This window comes from Chenopodium album, chromosome 10 (genome assembly GCF_948465745.1).
Source record: "Chenopodium album chromosome 10, dcCheAlbu1.1, whole genome shotgun sequence".
NCBI lineage: Eukaryota > Viridiplantae > Streptophyta > Magnoliopsida > Caryophyllales > Amaranthaceae > Chenopodium > Chenopodium album.
Genome location: NC_137843.1, coordinates 779,923 through 797,039, shown reverse-complemented (window position 1 = coordinate 797,039; position 17,117 = coordinate 779,923). Strand labels below are relative to the sequence as shown.

At 34.4% G+C, this 17,117-nt stretch overlaps 1 protein-coding gene and 1 pseudogene across 1 annotated transcript; both read right to left on the bottom strand.

Annotated features, from left to right (window-relative positions):
- Positions 1-617: 617 nt before the first annotated feature.
- On the bottom strand, positions 618-2,864 carry LOC145563014 (zinc-finger homeodomain protein 6 pseudogene; annotated as a pseudogene).
- Positions 2,865-8,714: 5,850 nt separating this feature from the next.
- On the bottom strand, positions 8,715-16,493 carry LOC145561831 (uncharacterized). Its single transcript, XM_081621949.1, has 8 exons — positions 16,165-16,493; positions 15,966-16,061; positions 14,609-14,719; positions 14,034-14,343; positions 12,895-12,985; positions 10,775-11,117; positions 10,017-10,165; positions 8,715-9,437 (listed from the first exon to the last, which is right to left on the bottom strand). Exons 1-8 carry the CDS (start codon positions 16,489-16,491, stop codon positions 8,915-8,917), a joined length of 1,950 nt encoding a protein of 649 aa, XP_081478075.1. The 5' UTR covers positions 16,492-16,493; the 3' UTR covers positions 8,715-8,914.
- Between the last annotated feature and the right edge of the window lie 624 nt (positions 16,494-17,117).

Genomic DNA, 17,117 nt, shown 5'->3' with positions numbered 1-17,117 from the left:
TTAAAGCCCTAATAAACTCAAATTATAGATTCCCCTAAGTATTTTCAAAATCTCCAAAATGCCCTCTACAAGACCTTTGGATTCCCAAAATTCCTTTCATGATATGCATTTTTAGTATTGTACGGCTATAAATTTGACAGCCCTCTCATGATCTAAAGCTACAAGTTTAGAATATACTTGTACCTATTGAAAGAAAAAAAAAAATTTACTACATGGTTCTGGAAGAGTATTGTATGAGTATGTTTTTTTCTTGTACAAACGCGAATAGTGTAGTTAAAATTTGATTATATGTTTTCAATATTTTAATTAACTAGCCTATTTGACATTTACACGGAACATATTGTATGTGGTGTAACATGATTAATGTTTCGAAAATATAGGAAGGATTAGGGTAAAATCTCAACATACCTTCGATGATTATCAACGTATGTCGGTCACTTAAAGAAGCCAATGATCTATCTTTTGTCCAGCTTTTGAGTCTTTGATTAATGTTGATAACCATGCTTTGCCATTATGCCAATAGTAAGGTACTCAATTACTCGTAATAGTAACAGAACTATGGAAGGAGAAATGTGCAAAATTCTGGTTGCCCGTCACCTAAATTAACTTCCTTTGAAAATGAAAACTCAAAAATAATATAAATCCATCATCTAATCCAAAAAATAAATAAAAATTAGATAATAGGGGTGGATAAACTCATTTACTATATTCTATAATCCTAAAAAAAAAATACACTAATCAAACTTAATTATTCACAAATAATCTATTCATTCTTTTATAAAAAAAAAAAAAAAAAAAAAGACTACATACATGATATATTACTATCAACCTTGTTTCTTTTTCATAGCTTGCTTATTATTGTGCATCCAAACCTTGAACACTTGCCTTTTAACACCCACTTCATGGCAAAAACGCTGCACTTGTATATCATCTTGTTTCTGCATCTTCCATCCGATTTTATCAGCAAATTCCATCATCTTATCCTTTTGTTCTTGACTGAACTTTGTACGAAATCGCTTCTTTGATACTCCGTATTGCTCTACGAAGTGCCCCCCGTAATCGAAATTCCCAGCGTTGAGGTCATCGCTTGAGGATTCAGCTGCCACTCCCCCGCCCCCGAACGCCATCATTACGGGCGCTCGGGGGTGGGAAAACTGTTTTCCTTGCTGATAGTAAACAGCGGGAGTAGTAGTATCAGAATTTGGGCGTACTGATAGAAGATTATTGTTATTTTTGTGGTATTTGCTGAATGAAATGTAACAGTTTGTTGTAGTCATAGCAGAAGGTGGTACAGCAGGTGCCAGTGGTAAAATTGTTGCTGTTGCAGCTGCTGAAGTATTCGCAGCAACTGCACTAGTTGTAGCTGTTGCTGCTGCTGCTGCTGTTGTTTCACCTTCCACTTCTCGTCTGTGGAAATTGCGATGACAGTCGCAGGCTGCGCACTTCAGGGCGAGGAGTGAACCATCCTCGCCCGAAGGCATAAACTCACCACATCCATCTACCACGTGGCTCCCTAAATGAGCCGCGTGGTTTCTCTGACACTCCCGATAGCGGATCATATCCGATTTCGGGCTGTTTGAGTCCGGACTTGAGCTCAAATCTTTGTATTTCTCTGGATGAGAGAGATCTAGGGTTGGATTTGGAGATTTTTCAAGATTATTGTGGGTGAAAGAATTGGGATGAAATGGAATCTCTTTATTTGGTTTCTTAACCTCCATTCAAAATCAAATCCAATACAAAATTGACACTTTTTTTTCAAAAAAAAAAAATGTGTCTAAATTATAATTTCTAAAATGAAAAGATTAAAGGGTTAATCAAAATTCATACTATAGGACAAACAACAATAATTAGAGAAAGATTTAATGGAGAAATCTATTTAAGGGGCATATACAGTAATTGATTATGGAACATAAATAAGGAAACAAAATATGATTTTGACATAGGTGGGTGCTTAATCCACTAACCCATATATGATAATATGCCCTATCTTAATGGGTTAGGAGGAGGATTTGATGGGTTGATCAATTAAACACCAAAGAAGATAATTAACATGAAAATATAATTAAGAAGATGTAATTTCTTAATTAACTTTCATCATAAAAAAAATAAAAAATAAAAAAAAAATTAATGAAAGACCCCTAAAAATGTTTAAATTTAGTAAAAATAGTAAGACAAGATGTGATTGTAAGGAGGAATAATAAGGGGGTGGAGGGAGCACTAGTACAAGAAGGGGGTGTAGTACAGAACAACCGACAGTAGCATGTTCTTCTTCCCCACGGCCTGCAAAATGGTCCAATTTCCTAATTATTGCTCCCACAACTATACTTTCTCCCCAAACACGAAACCAAACTCGAACCCGATCCGAACCCGGACTCTCTTTTATCGCTCTTTTTACTTGCGTGTATAGAGAGTTATAAAGGGTAATAATGTGTTGTTGCTAACAATGTCGACTTATATCATACATACCACGTACCTTTACGATTTTGGGTTGTTTATATACTTTAGGCTAAGAAAACACGCCTAAAGTCGGACAAACTTGTTGATGGGACCAAGAGCTTTGCTTTACTTGCCTAGAATCTCCCTGCACCAATAAGAAAGTTTCAAAAAAATTAAAATGGGTTAATTAATTATGGTCTAATTATGTGATTAGCTAAGCTAATAGGTATAAAATGAGGTGAGATTAGAAGAAAAAAAAAGAGCAGAAGAAAGAAAAGTGTTGATTTTTGGGGAGAAGAGGTTGGATTGAAATTAAAGGTGTGATGAAGATTGAAGAAAAAAGAGGGATATTGGTTGGTCCACACACCACAACACACAGCAAGTTTGTCAGATTTTTCTCTCTCCTCTTTCTGATGGTTCTGTATGGTGCGCCTCGACTTATTAATTGCCTGCAACTCCACTCATTTTTTGACCAACCTTTTTTTTATACTCCTACTCCTGTAATTTATATGTCGATGGAGCCGCAATCGAAATAGAACAATGATGTAAAAGGAATTTAAGTAAAATTAAATTTTATGAGTAGTATTTTAATTGGTAATTTGCTTAAGATTTTAACTTTTACTCAAGTAACTTTGTGTTTTAGGGTTGTGAGTGTATTATGAAGATAATTATGGATTTATGGTCATCATTTAGGCTGTAGGAAGGAAGAGCGAAAGAGGCATGCTGTTTACTGTTGATTAATAACAAAAATGTGTGGTTATGTTATATTGCAACACTTTTGGTTAGCAGAGAGATAAAAGATTACACGATAATACAGTAGGGTTTTTGTTTTCCCTCGTTAGAGGTGTTTTAATTTTATCATTATTGTACACCTGTTTGATGTGATCATGCATTGTAATAAAGATTATAAATAAAAGTAGATTGCCAAAAAAAAATGTCAAATGTAACAAACGCCGGGTTTATATACTACGTATTTGGGATGAATTTGTTTATTTTCGTAAATATAAAGTTATTTTCCATACATTTTTTTACCGGTATAGTAAATACAAAACATTATTTCTTTTTTCTTTTATTAATCTTTTTTTTTTCTAAGACTCTTTTATTAATCTTGTTAAGGAAAAGTACATGGGAAAGGGCATTGTCGTTTTATACTTCTAGTTCCTTCCTACTATGTCTTAGTATCAACTTTAAAAAGGAGAAATTAATATGAACCACCAACATGTCCATAAAGTTTTTTTTTTTCTTTTTTTTTTTTTATTGTTGCGGAGTTTTTTGCTATTAGTTTTAGTATAAATGTTAGAAAAATAGGTAACATTATGAAATGAAAAAAAAAAAACTGGTAAAAAAAAAACTGGGTTCTACATACAAGAGAAGTTATATGGATCACTCCGGGGAGGATTATCTCCGAGTCTCCAACCATGCAAGTTAAATTTTTTTGTCAAATACAATCACACAATAGCAACACAAGTGTATGTAGTTTCTTGCCTTTACTTCTTACAACTCTAATACTCGGTGTATCCATAAATATGTTGAACATTTAGAACGATATTCGTGTACTAGTCTTCTAGAATTGTTGAATTTAAGTAATTTTGAAACCACTAAACAATCCTACAAACGTGGGGAGGTACCATACCAATGTCTCTTACCTCCCATAAAGGTACACATATAATTTCTCTGTCCCAAAAATGGAACAAGAGTATCACTGGTGGGCACTAGCCATTATGCCATTGATTACTGCCCAAACCCAAATCATATATTCAATTACATGAAAGTTTTACATGTAATTTGAATTTAAACATCAAAGGTTTAATTAATGTGTACCTGTGTTTGAGTTAGAATTTTCTAGTTTTGTTATACATGTAACTTTAATTTCAGCCTAGCCGATTTCCCTTCCATGCACAACTTATGACCAATCAAAGTTCAACTCAGGCAAGAGTCATTACGATCAATCAATTAACATAACTTAAGGCTTGTTCTCTTCAGTTCAGTTCAGCTTCAATCTGTTCGGTTCAGTTCAATTCCTAATTTCATTTTCTCATAATATATTCAGTTCAGTTCAGTTCAGCTCAGCTCCAATCAGTTCTGTTCAGTTCAATAAATCAGAACAGGCCCTTATTGAAACTCATTTTAACTATCAGTGAACTTGTTATTAATTGTACTTTGTATAACGTATTTAAAATTGTTTGAACTTATACAAGTTGATTAAAACTAATTTTTAAAATTATTTTCATCGAACAAAACAGTAATAAATAAGTTAAACTAAAGATGATAGACTAAACATTTCAACTACTATATTAGTCAAGTCTCCAACTTAATTAGAACCATAACATTTGAAGGGCCAATTTAAGGACTACGGCCATGGATTAGTCGATCATAAATATGAACACGCAAACGTATTTTTCTAAGATTAAGGCTAGTCTAAATTATTAAACTAAGTCAACTCCTGAAATTTCAATTCATATAGCATTGTTTGCTGTTTAACAAAGAAATTTCCCCCCCAGCCCCTACCCCCTCTCCACTCCAAAGTCCAAACCAAAATTTATATTTCGCTGGAATTTGTATAAATCTTATTTTATTCAACTTATCTTTCAAAAAAAAAACATTTAATGTGAAAATATAATACTTTCTTTATTTTTTTATTTCAACTCCTTTTGCATGCCCCCGGTTTACAGTAATTTTATTGTACATCGAACATTTTTACGAAAAAGTGACCCTTTTTCTTTATAAAAGTGACCCTTTTTCTTTACAAAAGTGACCCTTTTTATTATAAAAGTGATTCATATTTTCACAAAAGTTACCCTTTTTTTACAAAAATGACCCTTTTTTTCCACAAAAGTGACCCTTTTTCTTCACAAAAGTGACCCTTTTTTTTCACAAAAACAGAGTATTAAAATAAAAAAAATAAACACAAAATACAAAGGTTACCCCAATGGCTCTACTTTCATCCCGTATCTTTATCTCTCCTCAAAACTAAACATTTCCACCATTAACAAACCTTCAAATTCTCTCTCCTCCATCAAAACCTCAACCCCCTTCTCCCTCTCCGTTACCAACTGCAAGCCCTCATATTTTTCCCTTCATAGTTGTCGTCATCGTCACCTCTGCCGCCATAGTCATCACCACCTCCGCCGCTGCCATGTTTGCCACCATCAAAGTAGATGAGGTGAAATGATAAAAACCCACAATAAGGTATATATGCAATTGGGGTCGAGGTATTCGGAGTTGTTGTAATTCCGGACTTCAAACTCGACAAATCGGGGGATGGGGGGAGGTCAGAAGCGCTGGAATCAGGGGATTGGGATGGTTAGCAAGGTCGAAATCGGAGGGGGACGCCGGATTCTTAGGAGAAGCTAAGGGAGTGGCGACAGGAGTGGTGGTTTGGCAGTTGTTGGTTGTCCCAACTTCCGCCATTCACTAATTTACCGAACACCGGCTTTTTTTAAAAATTTGTCTTTTTATTTATTGCACCACTTATCTTTTAAACAAATTTCACAAATATTGCACCATTTCCATTTTAGGAAACAAATATTTATGTTCACACTACAAATAACAAATATACCCTTATTTTTACCACTTGATTATTTAGTTTATGCTTACATTACATGGATGACTTTGTAATTTTACCCCTCTCTCTTTCTTTTTCCCACTACCAAAAAAAAATGTGTCAACCTCTATGGTACAATAATAAAAGAACGGAGAAAGTATATTTTTACGAATTATTTCATACAAAAGTCATATATATGCAAAACAAGTCAAATTGAACAAAGCCGTACAAGGATACAACCATACCCTACTTTAGCAAATGAAAATTGTAATTAAGGAACAGTAATTAAGCTTAGTTTAATAAACTAATAGGCAAGCCCCCACCGCCCTTCTGACAGGCTATAGATTACTTATTAGCCAGAAATAGCACTTAAATTCAATGTACCTTCGCTAACTTGTTCCCTTTATTTTACCTAGATTTGTCAAATAAGGAAACATTATAATTCCATAATGGTGAAGAAATGTAGATTTAGTTTTATATTTTATGAAATCAAAGGTATAAAACATGACTTGTTTAATCCAAAAGTTGTATAGATCTTTCAAACTTGACCACAATTAAGTTATTAATCTAAAGAAAAGACTAGAAAGTGCCAATTTGAAAAGATTAAATTATTAAATTTATTATAAATTATTGTTATATCCAACGAGCAATATATATATATATTTAATTGCATGAAAGATACTGTAGTAATAGAACGTAACGAATTAACGATTAAAGGGGAATCAATCAATCATTAATTAAATAAAATATTAAATTAATTTGACGAATATCTTTTTAGGTTTGATATGCTTTGATTATCCGACCGTACTACGCGGCCTAATCACATCCACAAGGATTAGGACTGTTTTGTGTTAAAATTAAAAGAGATAAAGAGAAAGTAGTGGTAATAAAATTACACAATTATTGTTTATTGGCCTAATTATAATATGGTCGACCAATGAATTTAGAAAGTGACTAAACAATGTGGTTGATCTATGACATTAGCGAATTTTTAATGATAAAATGAAGCAATTAGGTTATGCAACTATCTTATTTGTTGGAAATGTAAATTTTCAAGAAATTGTACTATCTTTTTTTTTTTTTTTTTTTTTTTTTGAATAGTGAAATTATACTATCTTCTATGTTCTTATCAATCACTTTTTTTTTTTTTTTTTTTTTTTTTTTTTTTTTTTTTTTTTGTGACAAACTTATCAATCACTCTTTTTTCTCCGCTCTTGCTAAACTTTTTTTTTTTATTAATACATGTAAGATGGTATTTTGAGTGTTGAATATGTAAAATTTCAGTCTTTTTGCCGATTTAGCTTTTTTGGGTAATTTGAGTGATGTACCATGTACTTGGTCGATCTAATAATAGAGATTGTATCTTATAGTTAAAACGCAATTTCAGATTGGGAATTTTCTTACCTTTTTTTCCTCACTTTCAAAAAGTCTGGCCTAGAGCCTAATAACCAAGTGGAAGTTTGTTTATAAAGTGTCACAAATTCTTAAATGAACCTGGTTCACACTAATTTATTGTGGACCATTAACATTAGAGAAACTATGGTTGTTTTATTAATAAAAAAAAAGTCACTATAATAAAATGAAGGTTGCTATGTTGAAAATAAAAGTCATTTTGGTAATATATAGGCTATAAGAGATTAATTTTTTTAATGAAATATTTTATAAGGTCAATATTAATAATAAAGGTCACTGTGTTAAAATTAAGGTGATAACGTCGTACTTTAAGTTCACAATAGTATTAAACGTTATACAACTTTTAATAAAGGTTACTATGTTAAAAATAAGGTTATTATGTTAAAAATAAAGGTCACTATGTTCAATATAATATCAGTTGCGTGTGTATAAACCTCGGGTCCACATTAATATTATTTGTGAACCAGGTCCACACAAGTATTTCTGATAAAGTGTACGCAAGGCCCTATTCAGTTCACCTTTAAAAAAAATATTCAGTAAAAATAAATTCAATTCAGTAAAATTAAATTCAGTTTAGTAAAAATAATTTCAGTTAAATAAAAATCAATAACTCTAAAGAAGAAATACAAACAAGAATCAGCAAAAATAATTTTAGTTCGGCAAAAATAAGGTGAAGTGAACAGTAGGAAAAAAAAAAAAAAAAAAAAAAAAGTTATTTTGACATATTCACAATAAAAAAACGATAAGACTTTTTTTTTAATCTTATCTGAAATGAGTCTAAATGAAAACTTCTAAAAGTTTAATATCGAGTATCGTGGAAACAAATAGGGTCGAAAGGAGCTACTGAGTATTTCTTATTGGATTGTACTCGGTAGTGGAATTAGTCAATCAGTTGATAACGAATTAGGCCAAATCACAACAATTAACAATATTTTGCGTGCAATCAGGTGGGATATAGGAAAATCGTCATCAAACATTCAAACATGACATTAAATCATCAGACCGTTAAAAACAGGGCCTTAACGTATTCTAGCTGAACTAAGCATAGATGGAAGCTAGCGTTAGAAAACTGCTTGTGTGATTTTTTTTCCAATTCTTTTGCACTATGTCGAAACCATTTCAAAAACAATCAAACAGACCTGCTCACAATTTCTTTTATTACGCCAATAATAGGAGGAAAACAAATGCATATTTTGTCTCCGTGACAAGAATTATCTACCTTGCACCGTGATCAAACCAATAGAGACTGCCCTAATCAAAGGGAACCTCATCCCACAACTTCCCCTTCTACTCTCGCCTATAAGAGTATAAGCTAAAAAAATGTATGTGCCTATCTCTGGCCAAATACCAATAAAATTAGGATAATCCTATGGTCTACCTTGTCTAGTCAGATTTCAAAAGAATCTGCTACTCCCTTGGTGAAAAAAATATACATCTACATGTATACATTCAACAATTCGCATGAAAAAAAATTACGCCCTAAAAACACTGATAGGGATAGATAGCAGTAGACTTGGTAAATTATGCAGGTTGCACACTTTCAGCAGCCAGCTTTATTCTCTGATGGTGCTCAGATACTTTGTAATCTACAATTTCATTGAATAATTGCGAGTCCAATGTACAATCTGGCCGCCCATAAACAGCTGCTTGAACACTGGCCATCAGCTTTGCTATCTCGCGACCTGAAAACCCTTCTGTTTTCCTTGCTGCTTCACGAATCACATCTTCTGAAAGATCTTTAATGGTAATACTTTGAGGCTTCTTTCTGATTTTAAAAACTGGGCCCCACTTAGATTTGGTGTCGTCTTTGTTCTCATCAGAGATGTATTTGTTCAAATACAGATTCAGCAGCTTGTATCGTTCCTCTTCCCCAGGAAGTGGAAATTCAATTACATCATCAATTCGATCAGTGACAGCGCTATCAAGATCACCTGGCCTGTTAGTGGCAAGCACAAGAACTATGTCTCTTGACTGGTCCCCTGTACGGAAAAGCAACGCATTGAGAGCACTTCGCTGAGCTTCACTCATATATGTACTGTTTCGCCTACAGCATAGCAAGAGAGTAATTAACATCAGGCACATGGAGGGATCAAGATCAATTCCTTGATTATTATTACTATTTTTAATTTTGTTTTCTTAGGCTACCTTGTTTCAAGTACATATTTGGTCATGTCTCAGTCTTTAGCCCCAAGAACCAAATCTTAATGGGTGATGAATAATAAATTAAGGATGCCCTTGAAGGCAAGTTGGAATACTTCCATGGACATCTGCAAACATTTTCCATAAGCATTTGTTGGTTTGCCCATTTTAGGGAATGGATTTTTTTTTTTTTTTTTTTTTTTGTTTCACCATTTTTGTGAAATATACAAGTATATATTTTTTTATTTAAAAAAAGGAAAATGTTATACATAGCCCTTAGGGCTACATATAAGCATTAAATTTACACTTGAAAATCGTAAAAAGTTAAGAAATCATCAAAATATAAACATTAATAACACTGATTTACGCATGTGTTTTGTCATGAATTCCTAATTTTATACAATTTCCAAGAGTATATTTAATGCTTATATATAGCCCTTAGAAAAGCAAATTCACTAAGCAACAGAGAAAAGGATTCACTTACTCACAAAGGAACGCATCAGCCTCATCAATGAAAAGCAACAAGCCTTTTTTCGAATTTTTAGCCCAATCAAATATTTCATGGATCTTGGTAACAGCTTGTGGACCCAAGGGTGCAACATCTCCTCCAGTCATCATGGCATAATCTAATCCCTGCACAATGTTTTGAAGTTAACATAAAGGAGTAATGGGATAATACGTTCACATTATTTCAAACATCAAGTGTAGAAGAAGGCAGCACAGACTTGACTTTCAACTTCCTTGGCCATCTTCTTGTATGGGATTCAGAATTAATGCTAACAGCACAGAATGATCATCCAAGTGACAGACAAAATCATTGCAATAAAATTATTTACATTCGTTTGCACTGACCATGTTCTTAAAAGCATGATTGTTCAAACTAACAGTAAGAGCAAAAATGATGTGCCTACACAGACAAACCATTATCCCACAAGGAGAAAAGAGGGGAGACAGAAATATGGTTGAAAGGTTAATCTAAGCTCTAATTTTGCATGAGATACTATATTAAAGCTTTGAATCAGATATCCTCATTGTGGGAAAGCCATTCCACTAACAAAAAATGAGCCTATGTGCATAATTCAGTTCCGCAGGTGGACTGGCCATGCTGTCTGTCATCATAAATCATATGCGCTACTAACACAGGCCCAAAACAGAATGACTCAGCAGACTAGAAACTCCTTTAGGTACATATAGCAGAACATTGACAAAAGATACAGCAATTAGGGCAGAAATCAAACTTACCGACTTTCTGGCTATTTCTCTCGCAACCAGAGTTTTCCCTGTGCCTGGAGGCCCATAGAAAAGCATGTTACGAAAGGGAGCTTGGTGCGCCTTTGTGTTAGATGTAGCTCGTGCAAGTTGCTCAATTCTCCGCTGTAATGATGGATGAAGAACAACATTGTCAAATCCAGATCTAACAGTTGACCCTTTTGCTTCTCCAGAAGATGTAGCAGAAGTGAACAAATTTTGTTTCCTTCGTGAAGCAACTGCTGACCACGGGAACTTGGACATTGATGACTCTCTGATCAAGGATGGTTGGCCTAAAATGCGATTTATGTAACCCCACGAAACTCTAGCACCTTCTCTGCACGCTCAATTGATGTTAGATGGAAACCCCCGGCAAATCAATCAAGGCAGTTAAGACCACTTCATCTCAAAGTTAAAAGATATCCTATAACTCAATATATTACAATTAAGAATTTGTCCAACTTCCAAATTTTTAATCCTTAGTCTTGGCTTTTAATATTGTTCATAAATAGATTATTAGTTGCAGTTATGGTTCACTTTGTCCATTAGACACCTGGCCACTGTTTTAGGAACATGAACAGTCAATATGACTTTCTGCTTATTTGGACTAGGTGCATATTGATGTAAAACAGAAATTGGCTACTATAGTATTTCTTTCTATCTACGATAAGCCACAGGAAGGACTCATGGTACACAATGAGTCGCTTGTAAAGAAAGCTTTGGTGAATGTTATTACAGACAAGTTTCTCCCTTCTGGTCCTAGTATTACTAAAAAAATTGGGGCCACTTGTGTTGGTAAACCAGCTAGGTGGATGTTTGAGAATAGTGATAAACTGTAGCTCTTGTATATTCGTTTAGCTCTTATTCTAGTGAAGGATAGTTGAATGGCATAGACTGTATCTAAACATTAATTTGATTCAATTCTAGAGTGTTGGTAGTGATTACCAGTCTTAATTCTTTCTTTACTTGATCCTAGAGAACATAGGTACATCAACATTTGACTTTCCCATGATATCCCAATCATTAATGGATGACAATTATATGCACTATTAAAAAGCAGTCATTCTAAATTACATGGAACCACTTATTCCATAATTGAGATGGAGATCCAACATCCATTTCACTTTCTTATTGACTCTTTTCCATGATATCCCAATCAAATGATGTCCCATACAAATTGATATTTCAGGAATTAAAGAAATTGAGATTGAGGGAATAGGGGGATTTCTGGTGATCCATCCAAAACACTCATTCCTTGTCAACCCTAATTCTAAGAGGTAAAAAGTCACTTAAAGTACTAAGGATTCCTAAGGTGCTGCCATCAGGGGTCTTTGAAACATCTCTATTTTGATTTGGGGAACACTGTAATAATAAACATTAAGAAGCTTCAGATTTATGATGACACGATGAAACCTTTGATTTAACAATGATGGTGACAAGCTATGAGCATATATAATAATATATAGCTTAAGTTCAATGAAAACAATTAAGCAAAATTGGGGGAAAAAAAATAAGGAGCTAAAAATTAAACATAATGTCATTTACTAAAAAAAAAATCCCATGAAGAAAAATGTCAAAGCACATATGTCAGGCAGTATGGTAAATTAATGAAGTAACATCACAGGCATAATCATATATCACAAATCTATTAAAAGAACAGTCAACAAATGATGAGAGTAAGGGATCTTGTTCTCATCACTCGCCTTTGTGACTCCCTAAATACCAAAAAAAACAGTCTACACAAATGACAGCACCACTTCTTTTCTCCGTAAGACCGTAACAGAGAAAAAATAGGTATCTGAGACCACATGCAGTGTGAAAACTCTCAGTCGCTATGAAAGCTACAGAACTTCATATGCAAGGACATGTCATTATTATGGTTTTCATGGCCAAAAGTCAAATTAATCCTGAGCAAGCCATATACAGTGCAAAACTACAATTAATTTTAACGTTTTTTCATAGCTATCACAGTGTTAAAGCTATACACTGAAATGAACCTATGATGCTTTGCAAGATTATATACACTGAAATGATAGGGATATGGAGAAAGAAAAAACATCACCAACAATTGACATTTATAATTGATAAGATTAGAGAAGGTTAGAGGCAGATACCTAGTCGTATACACTCCTGCAGCAAGAGCAGTAACCCCACCAACAGTCATAAATAACTTTCTCCTATCATTTAATAACTCCCTAAGACCCCCTGCAAAAGCAGTTAAAATCTATATTAAGTATACAGCATATGCAAAGAAAAATAGAATCTAGGGCTAATTTTTTGCAAGAACAAAATACAAGAGACAGCCATGATCACTATAAAATTAAGAGGGGGAAGGGGAGATATATGGAGCATCATAAAAATAAATAAATAAATAAAATTAACAGCAGAAACTGACAGAACAAACATGCCATAACTAAGAGAACCCCCTTTGGATGTTGAAATTTGAAAATTTGAAATATATATGTACCTTCATTTTCTTCCCCACAATATTCATCCACTTGTGTAAAGTAAAGCCCATACCAACAGCCCTAAACTTCACCCCACCTCTTCAAGACATTGGTCTATCATAACAGTTGCATGAACGCCTCACACTTCTAAATATAAATAAACCGAAAGATTTCTAGCAGTAGAAGGACATGTTTAAATGCCAAGAATTCTACAGCATACAGAGAAATCTATATTTCAAACAATTTTTGTGAGATTGAATGACACACTATAAGCAGCTATTTTGCAAGAGGCAAATGCAACAATCTAGACTTCCCTCAAGTTAAGATTTGATATGGGTCCCAAAATTGATGTACATAAATTGGCACTCTGGTAGCCAAACTAATCAACAAGTTTACTTTATGCCAATAGCGGCTAAAATAAGACTAATTCTAAAACATCTCCAGATAATAGAAATTAACGTCATTAGTCTTTCCATATTTTATCAATACCTAAAGCAAAACACTCCATCTGGGCATTCACTAAGCTCCATCAAGTTTAAAGCCCAGCATGAAATTGTAAGAATGACACATAACTCACACACATGTCCAAACTGGAGAAGCAAAATTCTAGGCTGACAAAGAAATCAGATTTCTTTAGGATAAACATCAAGGATATGGACTCCATAATAAGATCCCCCACATGTCCAGCACAATCCTTGCCCCTTCCCACAAAAGGAAAAGGGAAACGAGGAGAGCCAACGGGCCAACTATTAGTGCAGAAGAATTTTGTTAAAGCTATATATCAGTGGGAACAAATGAATATTAACCTTCAATATGACTAAAGGTTGTATTAATTGCTGCGAGCCACTTGTCTTTTTCGCCATCCATCATTTTTCGGAGTATGTTCTTGTTGTAATCCTCGGTCAGCTTTGCTTCGTGAACCCGGGCTTCAGCTTCTGCCATGGCTTTGACACGTAGAGTCTCCTGTTCAATTTTAGCTCTCTCTTTTTCAGTTTGGCGTTGTCGAGCCTGAATCTGCTCCTCAGTTTTCTGCTTTTCTAGTTCTTGACGTATGGCAGCTTCCTCTTGCATTTTTATCATTTCAACATTGTTTTGCCTCTGTTTTTCATGTTCTCTCTGCAAGAATTACAACTCTCTATTAAACTAAGTCCCTCCTGCCTTTTTATTTTATTTTATTTTATTTTGGACAGATAATAAAAACGTTGAGATAGTTGATTTTTTACATCACAATGCAACCTGAATAAAATAAACAAGTTCCCATCCCAAATATTGGTAAGCAAGAGAAAAAAAAAAAAAAGTACAGGTGAAGACCTAGCAGGCAAATGTTTAATAATTCAATATACACGTGTTTGTGTAAAAAGAAAGAGATTGTTTAACCCACCTGCATCCTATCTCTGGCCATCTTATCTTCTTCTCGCTTTACTTGGGCTAACACCCGGGACTGTTCTTCAACCAATCGTCTTTGTTCTTCAGCCATATTTTGCTGCCCCTCCTGCCAAACAAGGTGGTTCTGGCTAAGTGCTTGAAGCATTATAGTACATTTTTTTCATACGCATAATCATATACCTATCGTACAAAGCTAGAGAATGGTAGAGTTGTTCACAAGCTATGATATTGAAAAGTAGATTAAATTAACAGTTATGATGCCTCAAATGTGAGAAACTCCTCTCATATTAGCATTCTCTTTTGGGGCATTGCAGAAGACATTATGCTAAATTACCCAATGTTCAAGGTGAACAGGTAGAGCATCAGGGAAAAAAATTAAATACATAAAATAACCTAAGAAACTCAAACAAATGAATTGATATAGCAACAGATGAAGCCATTGAATTTTTCATAAAGCACCTGTAACACCTTGGAGAATACATGTAGCATCAGGGGAGAAAAAATAAATACATGAAATAAACTAAGAAACTCAAACAAATGAATTGATATAGCAACAGATGAAGCCATTGAATTTTTCATAAAGCACCTGTAACACCTCCATACATCCCTACCAGGAGGAGTCAAGTGAGATCAACAGGAAAAACCAAGGCGAGAAGTTACTTTCCATTTAAGAAGGCCATCACAGATTGTTTCTAGGATTCCACAAAATTAATGATGTATCAGGCACCTGCCTTCATTCTCAAGTGTCAAAGTTTGAGATGAAGACATATGGCTTGAAGCAGCAAACAGATGGCATTGCAAAACATGCCAACTTTTATCTGCAACTCAGGACAGAACTATTAGCAAAAACTATTTTGGCTCCCTAATCTATTTCTCAATTTCCGGTAAAAACACCTTGCTGGCAAAAGACTAAACAGGTGGAATCAAGTGCTTTTCATTGCATATGAAACCATGAATGAATACGAAACTTCATTTAAATTAATTATTGTCAACATATCAGTCAATAATTAAAAATTAAGAATCAAATGACACTACACATTTCCTACCATTAGGTATTAGGAGTCAAATTCCTACAATTACTGTCAACATATCAATCAATATTTAGAAATTAAGAATCAAGTGACAGTACACATTTCCGACCATTAGGAATTAGGAGTCAAATCCTACAATTACCTCCGCTCTAAATTCGATGATAGCACATTGTATACTATACTATACTATCAGCTCTCCAATCCACAAATAATCGAGTAAATTAATATTATATCCTCAATATTATCAGCTGTTTGAGCAAATCATCCAATAAATAATCAACAAATTAATTGTAAACAAAGAATTGTAAAAAAAGAACTCACAATGTCACGCTTAATTTGGTGCAACTCCATCATTAATTTATCATTCTCCAACTCAGCCAATCTCGTTTTCTCTTGCGCCCTCATTATCCGATACAACTATTTCAAACAACATCAAACCAAAATTAATCACACCAATAACAAATAGATCGAAATTTAATTCAAAAAAATTGAAAAAAATCAGTAACCTAGAAGTACCAACATCTTTAGAATACGAAGAACTGTTCATTTCTCGAAGAGCTTTAGCGGCTCTCTCGAGCGCATCAGGATCGAATCCAGAAGACCGACCACTCGATTCATCGTCGGTGGAATTACTCGCCGGCGCCGGAGAATTTTTTTCATCAGATTTAGGCTCATTTTCCGGCGAAGATCGGGAGTATGAGAAAGGATTAAACCAAGATGAACCTTCGGCGTAGGAAGGATTAGAAGCCGTTGAAAATCCGGCGGCCACAGCTGCAGTCGCCATTGTTGCGCAGCTTGATAGCTTGATGGAAGACATTGTAGAGGAGGGAGAAATGAGTGAAGCCATTGTTTTGGGGGTGATAAGGGTTTAGGGTTTAAGCAGAGGAAATGAGGGTTGAAGAATGATGCTGAAAGTTTGAGAATGTGGGACTTGGCTAAAAAGAAAGGGTTGTCGGGGGACCCGCATTGTGACGGCGTTTTTTGGAAATTTTTTTTTATTTTTTTTTATTTTACCGGTGAGGCGGTAACGCCCTTTAGATCATGTTCTTTAGAGCTTTTACGCTCTGCTTTGTCCTGGCTCTACTCTGTTAAAATATGCTCTACTCTGCTCTGCAGTGTGTGAAAATCCAGCCTTACTCTGTTCTCTGAAATCTACTCTACTCTGCACAGTAACTCAAAAGAATAAGGTCATGCTAACATTTTTTTGGGAGGTAAGGAGGATGTTTGATCATAACCTCTCGCATAGTCCGTTAGTCACATGTCAATTTCGTCATGATTTAGGGCTTGTTCTCTTCGGCTTAATTTCACTTCAATTCAACTCCAATCAATTTAGTTCAGTTCCTAATTTCCATCTCTCGTAAACAATTCAGTTTAGTTCAGTTCAATTCAGTCCAACTCTAATCAGTTCAGTTCAGCTCAGTGCAGTAAATCAGAACAGACCCTAGATGTATGTTAGTTAGGAGAAACAGGAAA